General features: G+C 46.4%; 1 protein-coding gene across 1 annotated transcript in view; it reads right to left on the reverse strand.

Annotated features, from left to right (window-relative positions):
- Window positions 1–19,546, reverse strand: part of GALK2 (galactokinase 2) — a 51,208-nt gene that overhangs the window by 18,450 nt on the left and 13,212 nt on the right. The window contains exons 6-8 of the mRNA XM_058156524.1: window positions 11,545–11,643; window positions 9,867–10,019; window positions 2,040–2,250 (exon numbers count right to left, since the gene is read on the reverse strand). Coding sequence (XP_058012507.1) covers window positions 2,040–2,250; window positions 9,867–10,019; window positions 11,545–11,643 — 463 coding nt within the window. The remainder of the gene's footprint in view (window positions 1–2,039; window positions 2,251–9,866; window positions 10,020–11,544; window positions 11,644–19,546) is intronic.

Raw genomic sequence — 19,546 nt, forward strand, 5'->3', positions numbered from 1 at the left:
CAAAGAAGAGAGGCAGAAGTGCACATTCATACTATTTGAGGTTTCCAAACCCAAGCCTTGGGGAGTTATACAAACATTAGGCTCTTGTATAGAGATATATTGATTTTCTTATTTTTCTTCTTTGCAACTAACCAAGATTTCTCTCGTGCCAAAGAAAGCAACATGATTGCTCCATGACTACCCTTTCCTCACCCCCCCATCCCCCCCCCCGGTCCGGTCTTATCAAACAAAATCGCAGTCACACCATATGTTAAGAGAGAGATTCTATTTGACTTAACATCTGCAAACGCTAGATGAAATAACTTTTCCCGTGGGCTTTGGAAAATATTTCATCGAGTCTTGGTGTGTCAGAGAAGAGGAGGGGTGGGGGAAAAAAAAATGGAGGCAAAATAATTTGGGAGTCTACAGCTCTCTACTCTTCTGGAACAAATCTGGAAAAAGGATAGTCAACATGTCACTAACGTATCACTTCCTTCGATTAATGAGAATCAGCCCACCAAATGTCCTTAAACAGCTCTTCCCTTTTTGTCTTCGTTGGCTTCGCTCCCTGTGGCTCCAACAACGCTCTATTGCCAAGAGACAGCAAATGCTGGTACCCACCATCCATATGGTGTCTTTTACAAGTAGAAAAATAATAAAAAGCCAATGACCACACAATCATAGATTGGGAAAAGGCTACTGAGGTCACCGAGTACATTCCTGTGGTCAGTGCAGGGAATGTTAAATGAAACGTCTCCCAGAGAGCTCCCCAGATGGTGCTTGACTCCATCCAGTAAAGGAGAAACCATCATTCCTTTTGTGCATCCTGAATCCTAGGATGACACTCGGGGCCTTCTACGTTCTTCTATGGCAGAGGTCACCAACCTCTCGGACCTCAGGGACCACTAAACTCATAATTTTAAATCCCGCGGACTCCTAATACGATTTGCCTAATGATTGGGTGGGTGGGTGTGGCTAGGTGGTCATGTGACTGGGTGGGCGTGGCCAGCTCGATGTCACTCACATTGAGGGGTGCCTCACCAGCCTCTACTCACCCCTCCCACCCACTCCTCTCCTGCACGCCCAGGCTCCTTAGGGCCCCAACGGTTGTTGGAGCTAAGCAGCCACCATGAGAAAGAGTTGACCAAACAGCTGGCTCAGTTCGAATTGGATCTGACCGAGAAGGAGGCTCAACAGAAGCACCTCACTGAGGACTAGGAGCTTCTTGCCAAGTGTTGACGACATCGGCCTGGCAGCTCTCCAAGCCAGATAAGGTCTGTGACTGTAAATTCTCCCTTGAAAGACTTGGCTGGGTGGGAATGAGAGGAATTCCCAGTAACTTAATAAAAAGGAGCTTTTGTCGGGACAAGGAGTCTGCTTCATGCTCTTGGGAAGCCTAGGTCAGAACACCGAAACTCAAATCACTTTCTTTCAGGATGTCAGAATGTCCCACTAATCATTTTGGGGGTGGGAAGGTTCCTTCTAAAGGGCAGTTGTACGGCATGCTTTAGAACAGGGATCTCCAACCTTGGCAACTTTAAGCCTGGAGGACTTCAACTCCCAGAATACCCCAGCCAGCTTTGCTGGCTGGGGGATTCTGGGAGTTGAAGTCCTCCAGGCTTAAAGTCAGTGGTGGGATTCAAGTAATTTAACAACCGGTTCTCTGCCCTAATGATTTCTTCCAACAATCAGTTTGCCAAACTGCTCAGAAAGTCAACAACCGGTTCTCCCGAAGTGGTGCGAACTGGCTGAATCCCACCACTGCTTAAAGTTGCCAAGGTTGGAGACCCCTGCTTTAGAACAAGCACATCCACAACTCGCTTCAGCTGAAAGTCAGAAACCCATGTTTAACTGACAGCTGTTCTAGTTACCAAAAAAAAAAGAGAGGTCATCTCTAAGTCCACTTGATCTGGTTCCCTTGGAGTCAAATCACAGTTGATTGCAATGCCCGTAACGTTTTTTTTCCCCCAGGCCCTTCTCAACGTCGATGATTTAAAGTCCTTGGCCGAGACAGAAATGCTAAATTACTTCTGGCATCACCAAACTGGCCTGGTACTTACCATCCTGTGTGTTCTGGCTGAGGATCTGAGCGCGTAGCTCGCTGGGGCTAATTCCCAGGTTTTCCCCAATTTCCTCTAGGCTGTAAGGCTCAGGGTGAAACGCCTCTTCGACCAGAGCCAGCATTTCCTCCAAGCTTAGCTTCAGCTTGGTTTGCACGTCTTGGAGTTTGGTCACCGCTCTCCAGTCTAGGCCTCTGGATTTTGCTAAAAGCTGAAACAAGCAAAGTACAAGTAGGTCTTTGGATGCAAAACTAGGGAACAGAAAGAAGTTAACCCAAACATTTCTTAAAGAGACCTTATTAGAAACCTTTGTTTCTTTCGTGTTGAATTTATCTTTACCAACTGTTGTGATCTGCCACCAGCCTGCGGAGCTGGCAACGGACCCGGACAGCGATGAGGCTGAGGAAGAGCGTGGGCCAGTCCTGGAGTCAGGGGAAGGCCTGGATGAGGGCTCTGCGTCAGAGGCAGAGGTGGGGCCAGGGCCATCGGGGAGTGAGGTGCGGACTCCAGAGCCTCCCGAGACTGACAGTAGTGAGGCAGAGGAACAGGAGGAGCCTGTTCCTAATGCACGCATGAGAAGAGCTGCCAGAAGGCAAGAGCAGCTCAAGCAAAGAGGACGACTCGGGAGTAGGGCCAAGAGATGACTGGCCCCTCCCATAAGGCTTAAAAAAACAGCAATGGTGTTTGGGCTCTTTGCCGGAAAACAAGGTTGATAGCTTCGTCTTGTTGCATTTGTTTCTTATCGGCGTCTTCTGAACGTTTGCCAAGAAAGGCCTTTGGCAGTTTGTCTAATTGGACCAAGGTTGGTGATAGGACTGAGGAATTGTGTTGGGAGGAATTTGCTTTAATTTAGTTGAACTACACTGCGAATGAAGTAATTCTCAGCTGTTCGAATAAAGTTTGTTTGTTTTTACACTGACTGAGTTTCCTATTACCTACTTGGGTCTGGGTCACAACACCAACAAAGAAATTGGGTTCTTTCCTTGAAAAGAAAACACTTTGAGTAACCCTCATGCGCCCTGAGTCTTCGGAGAACGGTGGTATAGAAATGCAAATAATAAATAAATAAATAATCTTAGAAGAACATTCAAGGGAGTTGAATTCTGGGAGTTGAAGTCCACAAGCCTTAAAGCTGCCAAGTTTGAAGACCTCTGGTCTAGATGAATGTTAACAGACTTTCCTTCAGTAAATTCTCTCATCGTTTGAAAGGCCATCTAATCTACTGACGGTCTTGAATTTTTGTTTGGAATTCAGCAATAACCCTGAACATGATTTCATCTCCGCTCAATTCTTCTCCTGCAGCCCTTTTAGAGTGATGGATTTTAAGGGCAACCAAAAATACATGGACTGAATTCCTTCGGGGCATCGTCTACCAGAAAGCAAAGGCCTTTAAGGACCACTGTTGAAAGGAATAGGAACTTTATCAAACCCTTGTCCAGACAGAGAATTTCCTATTCACATTAACAAGCGGAAGGAAAGCATGATTAGGGATTTTCCTATCTCATGCATGAGAAAATTGCAATGGAGGCGGGTGAAAAAGATTGGGCGATTTCTTGGCCCCATTAGGCAGAGTGGAGATCCCTGATGCTCAAGACTTCCTGTCAACAGATCTTTAAAGGAATATTCCAGCAGCTGCCGGCTTCATGTATCCTGAGAATGGTAGGTTATTTCTGGAATAATTATTTCTGCCCCGGTTAATTTTGATCTAACTTGGACAACTGGGCCAGCTCTTCCCGAAGAGTTTCTACTTGGCATGGAAGAAAAAAGCAACCAACCAGACTACAAATGTGGTGTTGTTGTTGTTGTTTTGCAGAGTCACCGGCAACTCAAGCCACCCTCAAACCATAAAGAGTCCAGGTGGTCCTTGACTTACAACAGTTCGTTTAGTGACCGAACTTACAACAGCACTGAAAAAAGTGACTAATGGCCATTTTTTCCCCATACGATCCTTGCAGCATCTCCCGGGTCCCGTGATCAAACTTCAGTCCTTTGACTACTGACTCGTATTTATGACGGTTGCAATGTCCGGGAGGTGTGGGGGGGGGTGTCAGGTGATCTTTTGCGACCTTCTGTCGAGCAAAGTCAATGGGGAAGCCAGATTTGCTTAACAACCGTGTTGCTAACTTAACAACTGCGGGGGATTCACTTAACCATTGGGTCAAGGAAGGTTATAAAATAGGGCAAAACTCACTTAAGAGTTGCACAGTGGTTAGAGTGCAGTACTGCAGGCTACTTCTGCTGCCTGCCGGCTGCCTGTAGTTTGGCAGTTCAAATCTCACCCGACTCAAGGTTGACTCAGCCTCCCGTCCTTCCGAGGTGGGTAAAATGAGGACCCAGATTGTTGGGGGCAATAGGATGACTCTGTAAAACTGCTTAGAGAGGGCTGTAAAAACACTGTAAAGTGGTATGTAAGTCTGCTACAGCTTAGGAAGGAATGAAGCAAGCAAGCCATAGTAGTGCAGATGTTACAATGCAGTGTTGCAGGCTATCTCTGCCCACTTCCAGCAGTTCGATCCTGACCGGCTCAAGGTTGACTCAGCCTTCCAAGGTGGGTAAAATGAGGACCCAGATTGTTGGGGGCAATTATGCTGACTCTGTAAACCACTTAGAGAGGACTGTAAAGCATGATGAAGCAGTATATAAGTCTAAGTGCTATGGCTATTATCAACTGCTTCACTTAGCAACAGAAACTTTGGGCTCAGTTGTGGCCATAAGTCAAGGACTACCTGCATGTGCAGTCCTGCACCATCAGGGCACACAGAGCCTCATCAGGGAGGCAGCTATGAGTTCTCAGTTTCTAACCGAGGCCTCCAGCCTGCTTAAGTTCGACCTTCTGGCCTGAATTTCAGGCAGGGCATGTGGGTGGCTTAATTTGCAGCGATTCAGTGGCTGTGAAAGATCCGTGCATGGTCAAAGGCATTTAGTGGCACAGCCAGCGAGACATGCGCGGCGTCTCTCAACCCCTGAGTCACATTAAATCCTGGCGGTGGTCCAACTTCTGCTCGGCCAGAGCGGCGGTTGTGGTTACTTTCCCCTGAAGACAAGGGTGCAAAAATACACTTAGTGATGAAACCTTTCATGGTAAATATCCCCAAAAGCCATTCTTTCTTTCTTTCTTTCTTTCTTTCTTTCTTTCTTTCTTTCTTTCTTTCTTTCTTTCTTTCTTTCTTTCTTTCTTTCTTTCTTTCAGGTTTTTGAATTCAGGGGAGTTTCTATAAGGAGAAACATATTTTGAACCACAGCTGTGCCTAAATGGAGAAGTTTGTTTGCTTCCTCCTCCTCTTCTCCTCCTCCTCCCCCTCTTCTTTTTCTTCTTTCCTTTTCTTATTCTTCTTTTCTCCTTCTCCTCCTCTTCTTCCTCTTCTTTTTTTTCTTTCCTTTTCTTATTCTTCTTTTCTCCTTCTCCTCCTCTTCTTCCTTTTTTCCTTTTTTCTTCTTCTTTCCTCCTCCTCTTCCTCCCTCCTCCTCTTCTTCCCTTCCCTTCTCCTCCTCTTCTTCTTCCCTTCTCCTTTTCCTCTTCTTCTCTTTCTTTCTTCTCTTCTTCTTCTTTCCTTCTCCTCTTCTTCTTCTTTCCTCCTCCTCCTCCTCCTCCTCCTCCTCTTCTTTTTCTTCTTCCCTGCACACTGCACTCCCACTCCTCAAATCATGCTGGGGAAATGCATTTAGCTCTCCTGTAAAGAGACGCAATGAGCTCAGGCTACTGTGGCACATGAAGGAGGTGGCTGAGTAGGAAAAGGATAAACGGTGAGAGAAAGGTAGAAAAAAATGCAGAGCGGGACACATTTCCATTGTAACCTCCTCCTTGTTGCAAAGCCCTGGAGAGCGAACAGAGAAACTGTCTGTCTTTGAATAAAATGTGCTAGTCAGAAAAGGGCCCTTGCTTTTTTTAAGCTGGGAAAAGAATAAAGCTATATATATATTGAGGTTGGGGAAACATTAGAAAGATTAATGTAATTAATGTATTAGAGCTACTGTGGTTGTCCACTTGCATCTTTTGGTTCTGCTTATCGCCATCCCTCCTGTTTCGTTTTCCTTCTTAATTATTACATTAATTACTTTTGGTGCCATCTAGTGATCTTCCTGAGGCTGTTGTTCTTTTTTTTCCAATTCAATCAGAAAGACTCCTTCAGCTGGATGTGCTGCCAGGTAAGGTAAGGGCCACTGTCAACCCCTAAAAATGGAGAACACTATTGGGCATTCAGTTCTGCCAAAAAATTAACGGTCAATCCCCATATATCTTCCTTAAGGCTTTGGATTTTATTTCTCTAGCAATAAAAATAGCACTTAGACTTATATATAGCTTCACAGTGCTTTACAGCCCTTCCTAAGCGGTTTACAAAGTCAGCCTGTGGCCCACAGCAATCTGGCTCCTCATTTTACCAACCTCGGAAGGATGGAAGGCTGAGTCAACCTTGAGCCGGTCAGGATCGAACTCCTGGCTGTGGGAAGAGTTAGCCTGCAATACTGCATTCTAACCACCGCGCCACCCCGCAGTGGTTAGAATGCAGTATATTCTACAACTGGCAGAGCCTGAAGGAGGCAGATTGGTCGATTCCTTGATACATGTTCCCCCCCCAAAAAATCTAGTTTCTGTAAACCTTTTCCCTAAATCACAAGATTTTCAACAGAGGGAAGTTTGTCTGAGCAACATAAAAAGAAAAAAGAAAGACGTTGTTTTTAGATGCTGATGAAGATACTAGTGACAAATTGAAGAGTACTAGGTAAAGCTCAGGAGGAGCCATTCTGGTGTAATGGTTAAGGGACTGGGCTAGAAACTAGGAGATTGTGAGTTCTAGTCCTACCTTGGGCACTAATGACAGCTGGGGGATCTTGGACTGGTCATCATCTCTATTGGAAATCTTGCCAAGAAAACTGCAGGGATTGGTCCAGGCAGCCGCCAGAATTCAGCACCAGATTCAAAGCACAAACCAACCAAAAACATAGATACCAAGTCCGAGGTAGTTATAAGAACGGTGGCCCCAAAGTTCCAATTTTCTTCCTCTACCTCAGTGGTGAAATCCATTTTTTTTTACTACCGGTTCTGTGGACGTGGCTTGGTGGGCATGGCAGGGGAAGGATACTGCAAAATCTCCATTCCCACCCCACTCCAAGGGAAGGATACTGCAAAACCTCCATTCCCACCCCACTCAGGGGGCAGCCAGTGGTGGTATTTGCCAGTTCTCCAAACTACTCATAATGTCTGCTACCAGTTCTCCAGAATCTGTCAGAACCTGCTGGATTTCAACCCTGCCCCCAAGTAAAACCGTATTAGAGGGGTGACACTATAAAGCAGTGGTCACCAGCTGGTGGTCCGTGGACCACAGGTGGTCCACCAGAAAATTTTGGTGGTCCGCAGAAAAATTATTTGCATTTTTTATATTGCATTAAATACTATTTATCTTTTTAAAAAGATCATATTAGTGGTCTGCGGGAATTAAAATTATGAATTTGATGGTCTTTGAGGTCAGAAAGGTTGGTGATCCCTGCTATAAAGAATTTCTCCTAAGCTTGCACTGAGCTTACTTTAAAGCAGAGGTGGTATTCAGCAAGTGTCCGACCAGTTCTGGAGAACTGGTAGCGGAAATTTTAAGTAGTTTGGAGAACCGGTAAATACCACCTCTGACAGGCCCCACCCCCATCTCTTCTCTGCCTCCCGAGTCTCAGCTGATTGGGAGGGAATGGGGATTTTGCAGTATCCTTCCCTTGGATTGGAGAGGGAATGGAGATTTTACAGGATCCTTCCCCTGCCACGCCCACCAAGCCAAGCCACGCCCACAGAACCGGTAGTAAAAAATTTGAAACCCACCTCTGCTTCAAAGAGGACGGAGTTGCCTTCCGAGAGCAACGGTATTTTTTTCCCCTTTGTTTAATGTTAAGGATGGGTCAAACTTTCTCTTGCACTTCATTCGATCATTGTGACTCCAAAGCAAGGCATTTCTTGGCAGTTAACGATCAGATGGCGAAAGGATTGTCCGCCTCTTCCAGCCTAGCCTTTCTCTGCCAAGATAATGTTCCTCTTTCCTGGCACTTCTGCCTGGATATCGCTGTCGGGCTGTAGGCTCGGTTGGGAACCACATTCTTAACGCTACACATTTACATTGTTTTCATTCGTTAATGGTTTTGCCTGTTTTTCTCTCCCCCCCTTTTCCCCCTCCCCCTCCCAAAGAATCCAGGAAAGTGTAATTTGATGAGACTGCTAAAACTAGGAATCCAAGTTGGCCCAGCAACCTTTGGGTGAATGGAGAAATGGCTAGAGGTTAGTGATTTAGAATAGAATAGAATAGAATAGAATAGAATAGAATAGAATAGAATAGAATAGAATAGAATAGAATAGAATAGAATAGAATAAAATAGAATAGAATAAAATAGAATAACAGAGTTGGAAGGGACACCCCCCCCCCCGCTCGTTTAGGCAGGAAACCCTACACCTCTTCAGACAAATGGTTATCCAACATCTTCTTAATGATTTCTGGTGTTGGAGCATTCACAACTTCTGGAGGCAAGTTGTTCCACTGGTTAATTGTTCTAACTGCCAGGAAATTTCTATGTTGCTTCTCTCCTTGATTAGTTTCCATCTGTTGCTTCTTGTCCTGCCCTCAGGTGATTTGGAGAATAGCTTAACTCCCTCTTCTTTGGGGCAGCCTCTGAGATATTGGAAGACTGCTATCATGTCTCCTCTAGTCCTTCTTTTCATTAAACCAGACATACCCAGTTCCAGCAACAATTCTTCATATGTGTGCTTCATACTGTTAGGAAATAGATATACTGAAATACTAGAATTAGTAGAAACGTGTTAATTGTTTCCTGCAACATATGGATATATGATGTCTTTGTATACCTGCATACTGTAAATATTTGTTTCCTGTGACACTGACATATATATTATGCCCTGGGTAGTTATAACACAAATGTGCCACATTGACTAACTTCCTGGATTGTTATTGGGGTCTCTTGTGAAGTATCTGGCATTTGTCAAACTATATGATCAGAGCCTTATCTCTCCCCTCACCCCCGCTCAGAACGTATCAGATTGGAGATGCTAACACTCAATCTGTGTTGAGTTCCCTTCCCTTCACACCAAGGGGCCAAGTGATCAATTGTGAGAACAAAGGAAAGAGGCAATGATCCTCTTCCAGGAGATATACAAAACAAATTCCAGGGATCACACAAATCAATCCCTGAATTGGATCAGTGGCTAAGATGCTGAGCTTGTCGATCATCGAAAGGTTGGCAGTTCAGCGGTTCGAATCCCTAGCGCTGCATAACGAGGTGAGCTCCCGTTACTTGTCCCAGCTTCAATCAACTGAGTAGTTCGAAAGCAGTTCGAAAGTAACATACCTCTTCTTTATAACATGCACCTACTCTAATCTTTCCATAATACCAGGTACATAATCCTGGTGGCTCCTGAGCAAACCTTTTGCCTTTTAACACCAATCTCAGAAACTTGATCTTTAAGGTTGCCTTTCTTTGTTTTGGTTCCTCGTCTCTTGTGAAAACGCTTCCCTTTCCGCAGCCGAGGAAACATCCCCCTTGCTCTCCTTGCGTGAGAACCGTCTCAAGAAAGGCCTTTCCTTCCTTCCTTCCTTCCTTCCCAGGCAGATCTCTTTTACTAGCCTGCTCTCCAAATGGGCCGAATGCCATCCTGACTTCCATCCATCATGTATATATGGCCCGAGTCCAGATTCCCTGAGAGATAAACATGCCCTTTGAGGCAGCACCTGACCTGGTGTTAAAATAAAGCAACAACTGGTAGAGGGGAAGGGTGTTCCAGCCAGCACATATTTGGGTGATGGTTTCATTAGAGTTTGATGAAAGCCATGCGGGTACCTTCGTCGCCAGACGACACTCCATCACCCTAATATTGAAATGAGACGTCGCGGCCTTGTTCATTTTAACGCAACTGTTTGCGATCACAAAAACGGCTCCTCCGGGAAGCTTCACGTCAGTTGCCTTCAGAGGATGAAATTCTATCAGCTTTGCCTACGGAGAGGAAGAGGGAAGAGAGTAGTTTCAACGGGTAGCCTGGCTGTGTTTAGGATCAATCAATCAACCGAACACCCTCCCCCCCACCCTCTGTAGCTTTGGACATTTTTCCTCCTTCGTCTCAGGGAATCTTACATTAATAAGGGAAAAAGTAACATCCAACCGAGTGGTGGGATTCAATTTTTTTTTACTACTGGTTCTGTGGACGTGGCTTGGTGGGCTTTGCATGGCTTGGTGGGCGTGGCTTGGTGGGCGTGGCAGGGGAAATAATTCAACAGCTAAGATTCTGTGCAGTTCAGAGAACTCCTGTTGTGTCTTGCCCGCCCTCAGAGCAGCCGGGGCCTTCTTACCTGCTCCCGCACACTGAGGAATGTATGCCTCCCGGTCCCAGTCCTGGCTCCATGCCCACACAAACTGCAGAAGGAGAATCTCCCTGCCCCAGCCCTGACTCCATGCCCAGGCAAACGGAGCAGCTAGACCCCTCCCCCTCCTCCACAGCAGGTGAGCCTGAGGAGGGTTTATTACCAACAGCTGATTGGTGTGACCCTCGCATCAGAAGATTGGAGAGGCGGAGACAACAGAGGGAAGGGAGGGGCAGGCCTTAATGAGTGCTGAGTCATGGAGCCACACCCCATGGCCTATATAAAGGAGCTACTTTCTGGCAGTCTCTGAGTCAGGCAAAAGTCAAACTGATCTTGCTGAAGTCACTTACTGGTCTCCTGCCTGCTCTGAGGACTTTGCTAGGACTTTGGGCAGAGCTGCAGAGGCAAGCCTGATTCGGATTTCCCGGACCCAGCCGTCAGCGGAGGAGTGGGACACGACAACTCCCAAATCCCATTCCTGGCCTGCCCCGCCCACCCCACTCCACCCTGCCCCTCCCAGGAGTCCCCACATGGCTCGTTTTGGATGCAGGTAAGTGCAGGGTGCGCACGGAAGCTTGGGGAGGGCAAAATACGGGCCTACCGGAAGTTCGCGAAGGCCAGAAATGAGCCCGTTGCCGGCCTTCAGAGCCTGGGGAGGCCATTCTCACCCTCCCGGAGACTAAAGGAAAGCCCCCAGAGCCTGGGGAGGACAAAACACCCCCCTACCGTGGCGCAGGAGGCAGACTAGGCCACGCCCACCATGGCCACGCCTACCCAGCAACTGGGCAGAGAACCCCTTGCTAAAAAAATTTGAAGCCCACCCCTGATCGGGATACATCAGAAAGTCTTGCAAAACTTAAACGTGCCCAATTGTAAGAGAGATCGAGATGACATTCAACGTTTCACCCCTCCTGATAACATCGCACATAGTTCAGCTCTTTCGCTTGTTTCCTTATCGTGTCAATTATCCCAAAGCATCTCTTGCACTCTTTCCTTAATGCAGGGGTCTCCAACCTTGGCAACTTTAAGCCTGGCGGACTTCAACTCCCAGAATTCCCCAGCCAGCTTTGGTGGCTGGGGGGTTCTGGGAGTTGAAGTCCGCCAGGCTTAAAGTTGCCAAGGTTGGAGACCCCTGCCTTAATGGTTCAGGCGGTACGTACGGTTCCTTTTTCTGCCAGGAAACAGATGGACTGGTCCATGCCGCCTCCTTCGGTGCCAATGTAACGTTCGCTCTTGCTGCACAGATCAGCCAGTTCCACCTACGGGGACACAATGGACAAGGCAGAGAGAGTTTAGAGCAGGGGCGTCAAACTCAAGGCCCATAGACTGGATCTGGCCCGCAGGGGCCATCCTGGTCTACCCGCGTCACTTCGGCCCGGTCTACCCAATGCAAAGAGAAAACATGCCAGCAGTTTGGGGAGTGGCATCAAGCTGGCCACGCCCACCCAACTGCCCACAACCACCCAGTCGGCCACAACCGCCTGCCCCTCCCCCCCCCGAGGTCAACCACAGCCCTGATGTAGCCCTGGTTTAGAGGATATCCCTACAGGCGTTCCTTACAACAGATCTGATACAGTGCTGGGATAACTCTGAGATCGCTCTCGTTCCATGCATTCTGTCTGATTTTACAGACGGCATAACACAATTTAAGTAATATTTGGCAGAGATGAAGAGCCCTAGCAGTTTCTTTGAAAGACCCTTAAACGGCATTTGCTAATGCTGCTGGAATAAGAGGTCCTGCCCAGGAATCTTTCCTGGTTGTCTTCGTGGCAGGTTACACCAGAAATCAGTCTTTCCCCAAAAAAGAGCAGTAGGAATACGTGAAAATTACACCCAGAGAAATCCAAGACTGGTTTACAAACTGAGCTACAGGGGGAAATATTTAGGTTTTCCTGCCTTCGTGTCAGCCTTGGCCAATCAGCTGATCGCCACCGATGTCTTGAACTTCAACGTTGATCATTCTCCAGCTAGTCTGGCTATTTATTTCCCATTCTATCCGCAGGTTTGTGGCAGCTGAAGTTCAAAAGTCTGAAGGACAGCAGAAAAACTGTTCCTAAATGTACAAAGCGTAGCAAAAATTCCTGCCCGCTCCCCATGCCCAGCTGAACCGCGTGATCATCAGTTTGTTTTTTTACTTTTAAAAGCATTTTTTCTTTGGCTGAAAAAATGCTTTTAAAAGTTAAAAAAAAAAGCCTTTCATGATCGCGTGGCTCAGCCTGGATTCTCAGAGGCTTTTAAAAGCATTTTTTCTACAACCTCTTCGGCTGAAGAGGTTGTAGAAAAAAAATGCTTTTAAAAGTAAAAAAAAAAAAAGAAGTTGGCCATACCCATCCAGTTACATTACTGCCACAACCACCAAGCTACACCCACAGAACCGGTAGTAACAAATTTTACATTTCAACACTGATATAGACAATTTTTCCCCTGTTTATAAAGCTGTGGCGATTTAAGCTAGAGCACAACCAAGGAGACATTATCCAGTACATGTTGTACGATAAAGCCAACAAATCCTTCCGCTTGGAATGTGCAGGCCTGCCCACTTTTTTGTTTCCATAAAGGCACTGAAAACAGACTTCAGTTGTAAAAAAATGAGAGCTCGGAGCCGCCTAATCAGGGCGAAAGGCTCGCAAACACGACGGAAGAACCGACGGAGCGCTTTCACAACTCTCCTTCAGCTTTGTCCATTTCCCTCATAAACCCTCAGTGGAGAAGATAGAACTGTCAAAAGGGGATTAACCAACTAGACATGTGTAGAAATCCTTCAGAAAACGTGTGAGTAGAACTGGAAGCCGCCCCCCCTCGCCCCATCCCACTCCCGCAACGGATTGTCCAGATCCGACAGATGTTTTTAATACAGAAGACAAAAAAGTGACTGTATCTCTTTCGGTTCTCTTTGAAGGTAAACTCCAAAAAAAAAATATTATAATAATTGCTAATAATGAACTGCCGGAATTCTAATCTCTGCTTGATAGATGAAAAGCGCGGGCGGTATTTATCTTAGCCTGTTCAGCACCAGGATTTCTACTCCATCTCTAAATCTATTTATGGGAAATAATAAAAGATAAACATTTATCTAATCATGCTTAATGGAAAAAGTTTCCCCTTGTTTGTCTGATGTTGCACTGACTCACTCCGATTTGTTCTCCCAGGAAACACGGAATTGTTTCTCCTATGATAGCTACATCAAGCGTGATTTACAGAATTCAGTGTTAATGCTAAGTTGGAGGTGAGGCTACGATGGGGGGGAGGAGTTCTGACGGCTTTCAACGATCTTTACGGAACAACGAAGATCTCCATTTTGGATCCATGTCTTTGTTGAAGAAGTAGACCATGTCTTTATTTATTATTATTTTATTATTATTATTATTTATTTGATTTTTATACCGCCCTTCTCCCGAAGGACTCAGGCAAAAATAAAACAGATAATACAATATACAATCTAAAATGCAGATTAAAAACTTATTTTAAAATTAGCCTGATAGGTTAAAATATACTAGACTAAAAACCCCATTTAAAATTAATTAATAAAAATTTAAAATTAATAAAATTCAGTTCAAGCCAGCCCCGCGCGAATGAAAAGATGTGTCTTCAGTTCGCGACGGAATGTCTTAAACCACCTCATGGCTTACGACACGGAACAATCACGAAAATCTGAGCTTAATCGCTATATAACATACTGTAATCACCACTAGACACTACTCTACCTTAGAGAAGTCCTGCACAATCTGTGTGGAATTTCCTTTTTAACAAAGAATAACTACCAATCAGGGGTGAAATGCTCCCGGTTCGGACTGGAACGATCGATCCGGTAGCGATGGCGGCGGGTGGTTCGGAGAACCGGTAGCCAAAATCCCTGCCCGCCCACCCCTGCCCATGCCCACCCAATCGCCCGGTCGCCTGCTTGCTGCTTCTTTTAAAAAATGCTTTTAAAAGGTTTTTTTTTAAAAAAAGGCTCTGACGATCCCAGCTGAGCTGCCTGATCATCAGAGCATTTTTTTTAGTTGTAAAAGCATTTTTTTTACAACCTAATAGGTTGTAAAAAAATGCTTTTAAAAGGTAAAAAAAAGGCTCTGACAATCCCAGCTGAGCTGCCTGATCGTCAGAGCCTTCTTTTTACTTTTAAAAGTAGGTTGTAAAAAAAATGCTTTTAAAAGTTAAAAAAAAAAAAGATCGCGCACCACAGCTGATCACCGCCCCCGGTGCCCCCTGCTTTTGGCATGCAATGGCAAAAAGCTTTGCCATCACTGCCCTATACCATTCCAGACAAATGTCTGTCCAATGTCTTCTTAAACACCTCCATAGAGAACAAGCTTTCCTCACTGTTCCATTCTAGTTCCACCTAGCCCAGGGGTCTGCAAACTTGGCTCTTTTAAGACTTGTGGACTTCAACTCCCAGAGTTGGCTGAGGAACTCTGGGAGTTAGTCCACAAGTCTTAAAAGAGCCAAGTTTGCAGACCCCTGGGCTAGCCACTTGAAACAATAGCTAAAAAGCAGAGCTTTTCTAAGAGATTTGGTTGTCCAGGTAGAATACAGTTTGTCCACTGAGGTCATAATACGCAAAATCTGCCACATAAGAGAACCTCTTCATGCTATCTGGTGGTGATAAGAACAACTAGGTTTACCTTCAGTGAGTATCATGCTTCTTGAGACTAACAGACAGGAAGCAGCAGGTGATGCTAAGCAGAATCACATCAGACACCTGTACAATTAGCAAAGTGCCACCCCCCCCAAGGCTGTGTTCTCTCTCCACTTCTCTCTCTATACCAGGGGTCAGCAACCTGTGGCTCTGGAGCCGCATGTGGCTCTTTCACCCCTCTGCTGCGGCTCCCTGTCACTCAAAATATGCAGGGGGGGGTCCACACACATGCGTGCCCACACCCATAATTCAATGTGCCCCACCCCTCCCATGCATATGCATGTGGACACCCTCCCACACTCCGCCCGTTTTTGGCATGCGATGGCATGGTGAGCCCAGTAGGCCCATTTTTCATCCTCTCCAGGCTCCAGAGCCTTTCTAGGAGCCTTGGAAGGGCGAAAACGGCCTTCTCCACCCCCGGGAGGCCCTCCAGTGGCCGGAAACAGCCCATTTCCCGACTTCTTATGGGCCCGGAAGGCCCAAAAATCAGCTGGCCGGTGCGCGCATGTGCGCTGGAGCTGAGCTAGGACAACGCTCGCGTGCCCACAGATATGGCTCTGTGTGCCACCACTGGCACGCTTGTCATAGGTTCACCATCACATTATAGGGTCTTTTACTTGAGCAGGAGGTTGGACTAGAAGACCTTCAAGGTCCCCTCCAACTTTGTGATTCTGTATTCTGTTACAGCCTCCCTCACCTTTTTCTAAAGCAAGCAAGAGTTGGACACTTGGTTTTCAAGACTTTTTTTTTTTTTGGCAAATATAATCCGGATGTTTGTATCAGTTGGCAGCTATTAATCCCAGATTGACAGCACATGAACTAAGAATGTTTATCATTGGTGGTTATACAAGAGACTTGTGTTTAGGCTTTTTATGTTTATGCAATGAAATACCGTTTAATCAGAAAATATCTAATTAGAAGAGCTGAAAAAACAACATTATCAAGAACAGTGCCACAGCCTGCAAAACGGCTCCCATTCTCTCAATGCATGCTAAATATGGTCACAAACATTCACAAAGCCAGCCAAGTTTGAGGGTAATCCTGTTTCGAACAAGTCCTTTTGCTGATTTCAACTCCTTTGCTTTTAATTGTTAAGCTTTGAGCTTTAAAACAAAACGTACTTTCGATATTTGTATCCATTATTTTCCTTGGAACGTGGACAAGCTCAGTAGATAAAACCCTGCATTTTACCCAACCCTGAAGGTTAAAACCTAGAAGACCAGCGGGATCTCCTGCTCTGTTCTGACTAGAACGCCAAGTTCTACTTTGAAGGAAAAGGATGCTATTGCGGCCAAGGACTGAAACACCTTCCCCCAATTAACCATCTGCTGGTTGCTGTCGTACATGCTGGACCAGGGGTGTCCAATCTTGGCAATTTTAAGAGTTTCTGGACTTCCAACTGCCATGGCTGGCTGGGGAATCCTGGGAGTCGAAGTTCACAAGTTTTCAAGAGAGCTGCAATCTGAAGAAGCTTCTTGGACGAGACGTGAAACGTCTTCGAAGAAAAACAAGAGTCCAGCTGCCTCTTGAAAAAGCACCTTGGGGATAACCATGACCTGGGATGACTGAGAATCTCCATAGACACAAGTTTTAAAGTTCCCAAGGTTGAACAATCCTGTAGGAGATCAGAATTGAGTCACGGCGTCTGTCTTGACTAGAGCTTTGTTTTAGAAGCATGTTAGCAGAACCAAAGCTCTCGAAGAGCAAACCAAGTCATATTGCTCCCAGCAGAAGTGTCCTGTGTTATATTAAGAGCAGGGGTGGGCTTCAAAAATTTTAGCAAGGGGTTCTCTGCCCGGTTGCTGAGTGGGCGTGGCCATGGTAGGCGTGGCCTAGTCGGCCTCCTGCACCACGGCAGGGGGTGGGGCGTTTTTGCCCTCCCTGGGCTCCCGAGGCTTTCCTTGAGCCTCCAGGAGGGCGAAAACGGCCTCACCAGGCTCTGGAGGTCAGAAAGGGGCCCGTTTCTGGCCTTCCCGAATTTCCGTGCGCACCCTGCACTTATCTGCATCCAAAACGGGCCGCATGGGGACTCCTGGGAGGGGTAGGAGAAGGTGAGAAGGGCCAGCCAGGAGTGGGATTTGGGGGTTCTCTAAACTGCACAGAATCTTAGCTAGAGGTTCTCCCGGACCCCTGCGAACCCCCAGCAGCCCACCCCTAATTAGGGGGACCATTACATGGCAAAAAATCCCGCCCCACCATTTAATGGTGGTGCAGCAGTTGCTTTTCCAGTTGCAGTTGCAAAAGCTGAGAGTTACGTCCTTTGCTGCTAACTCCCACCTTTTAGAGGTCCTTATCCAAGCATGAGGCAAGAAGCCCAGGATGCTATGGAGGCTGTCCCTGACCCACCCTCCATAAGGAGCAGCTGAGTCTTCCCCAGAGCTGGAAAGTGTATAAAGGTCTGAAGAATGTGGCCAGTTCAGGATCTGCAGCTGAGAAATGCAGGAACGCTCAGTTGTCTATGGAGATTCTCAACTATCCAGATCATGTTTATCCCAAAGATGCTTTTCCAAACTTTTTAAAGCCCGGTTGCCTTTTGGAAAAGCACCTTAGGGACAGGGTGTCTGGTTCTAAGAAGACTCCCTTGAAGTCATGGTCTACTCCGAAGTTCGTGTTATTTGACCTGCCTCAAGAAGCAACTTCTGACGCGGGAATGAAGCTTTGTAGGCCAAGGATCTTCGCTCAATTGCAGCCTAGGGATGGAACAGTATCGGGGTCAGGTGGGGTGTTCTGCTCCAGGTCATGTGCCAAGCTCCTGATTATAGACGGTTTTGTAATCCTCTCTTGTTCAAGGTTTTCTTGGTCAAGGTTCGCGCCCTCTTGCTTCATTTCAGTTCCAGTTGTGGCTGATCTTTGGAGAGTCTCCAGATTGCCCTCTTGCCTCATCTGTGGCAGAAGGTTACTTGCTTGGCCTCTGCGTTTTCTCTTCTGTATGCTAGGATAATTGTGAGTAATAGCCGTTCCAGCTCTCTTGCTTTCTGTTCTTCAGTTAGTTTCCAGGATATAAAAGGTTCTAATTCCCAAGAGCCTTTCCAGGTCAGTAGGTGGGATTACCGGTTTGAGAATTGATGGCGTTTGGTGATAGGATTACTGAGATGGAGCGTGGTTTTTTTCCAAAACATATATTTGGATGAAGATAAATCGGGGTGGCTACTTTCTGAGCGCACATCAGTTTTCCCCTGTATGTTTTTTTTTTTAAACAAGTGAGCATTGTTTAAATAGAGAGCCGCGGTGGCACAGTGGTCAGAGTGCAGCACTGCAGGCTACTTCTGCTGACTGCCAGCTGACTACAGTTCGGCAGTTCAACTCTGACCGGCTCAAGGTTGACTCAGTCTTCCATCCTTCCGAGGTGGGTAAAATGAGGACCCAGATTGTTGGGGGCAAGAGGCTGACTCTGTAAACCGCTTATAGAGAGGGCCAGTGGTGGGATTCAAATTTTTTTACTATCAGTTCTGTGGGTGTGGCTTGGTAGACATGGCAGGGGAAGGATATTACAAAATCCCCATTGCTTCCCCACTCTGGGGCCAGCCAGATGTGGTATTTGCCGGTTCTCCGAACTGCTCAAAATTTCCGCTACCGGTTCTCCAGAACCTGTCAGAACCTGCTGAATTCCACCCCTGGAGAGGGCTGTAAAACACTGTGAAGCGGTATATAAGTACTATTGCTATTATTGCTACCTACTGTTATTTGTTTAGGGACAATATTGGGTAGGTTCAGGGGTGAAATCCAGCAGGTTCTGACAGGTTTAACCCTCTCTATAAGCGGTTTACAGAGTCAGCCTCTTGCCCCCAACAATCTGGGCCCTCATTTTACCCACCTTGGAAGGATGGAAGACTGAGTCAACTTTGAGCCATTCAGGATCGAACTGCTGGCAGTCGGCAGAGTTAGTCTGCAATGCTGCATTGTAAACATTGCACCACCACGGCCCTTCCTTCCTTCCTTCCTTCCTTCCTTCCTTCCTTCCCTCCCACTTAGCAATAGTACTTAGACTTATATACCGCTTCACAGTGCTTCTACAGCCCTCTCTAAGCGGCTTACAGAGTCAGCCTCTTGATCCCAGCAACCTGGGTCCTCATTTTACCCATCTCGGAAGGATGGAAGGCTTAGTCAACCTAATACTTTTCTGGTCAACTGGAAGGTTGAAGACTACAAGAGGCCAACAACCCTACAACCTGCTCCAGCTAGATTCTTCTCTCCCTTCCATCCTCCACCCACCCAAGGGCCATTCATTCCCCCGGTGGGAAGAATCCAAAACATGACTAGATTTGCTGTTAAATATTTACTGCTTTTTTATTTACCATTTGTTTGCATTGCATTTTGGAAGAACCCTTGAAAGGATACAAATAATTATTATAACCGTCTTATTTTAAATGGCCCTTTGAGTCAGACCCCACAACGCACTCTCAAAATTTCCATCAGTCTACTTGAAAGATAAACTCCCCAGCTACTAACTGTGGAAACAATTCATGAACTTCCCCCAGGGCTCCATCAACTGCCTGACCTTCGGACCTTCCGCCGCGAGTTGAAGA

The sequence above is a fragment of the Ahaetulla prasina genome, chromosome 13, assembly GCF_028640845.1.
Source record: "Ahaetulla prasina isolate Xishuangbanna chromosome 13, ASM2864084v1, whole genome shotgun sequence".
Classification (NCBI taxonomy): Eukaryota; Metazoa; Chordata; class Lepidosauria; order Squamata; family Colubridae; genus Ahaetulla; species Ahaetulla prasina.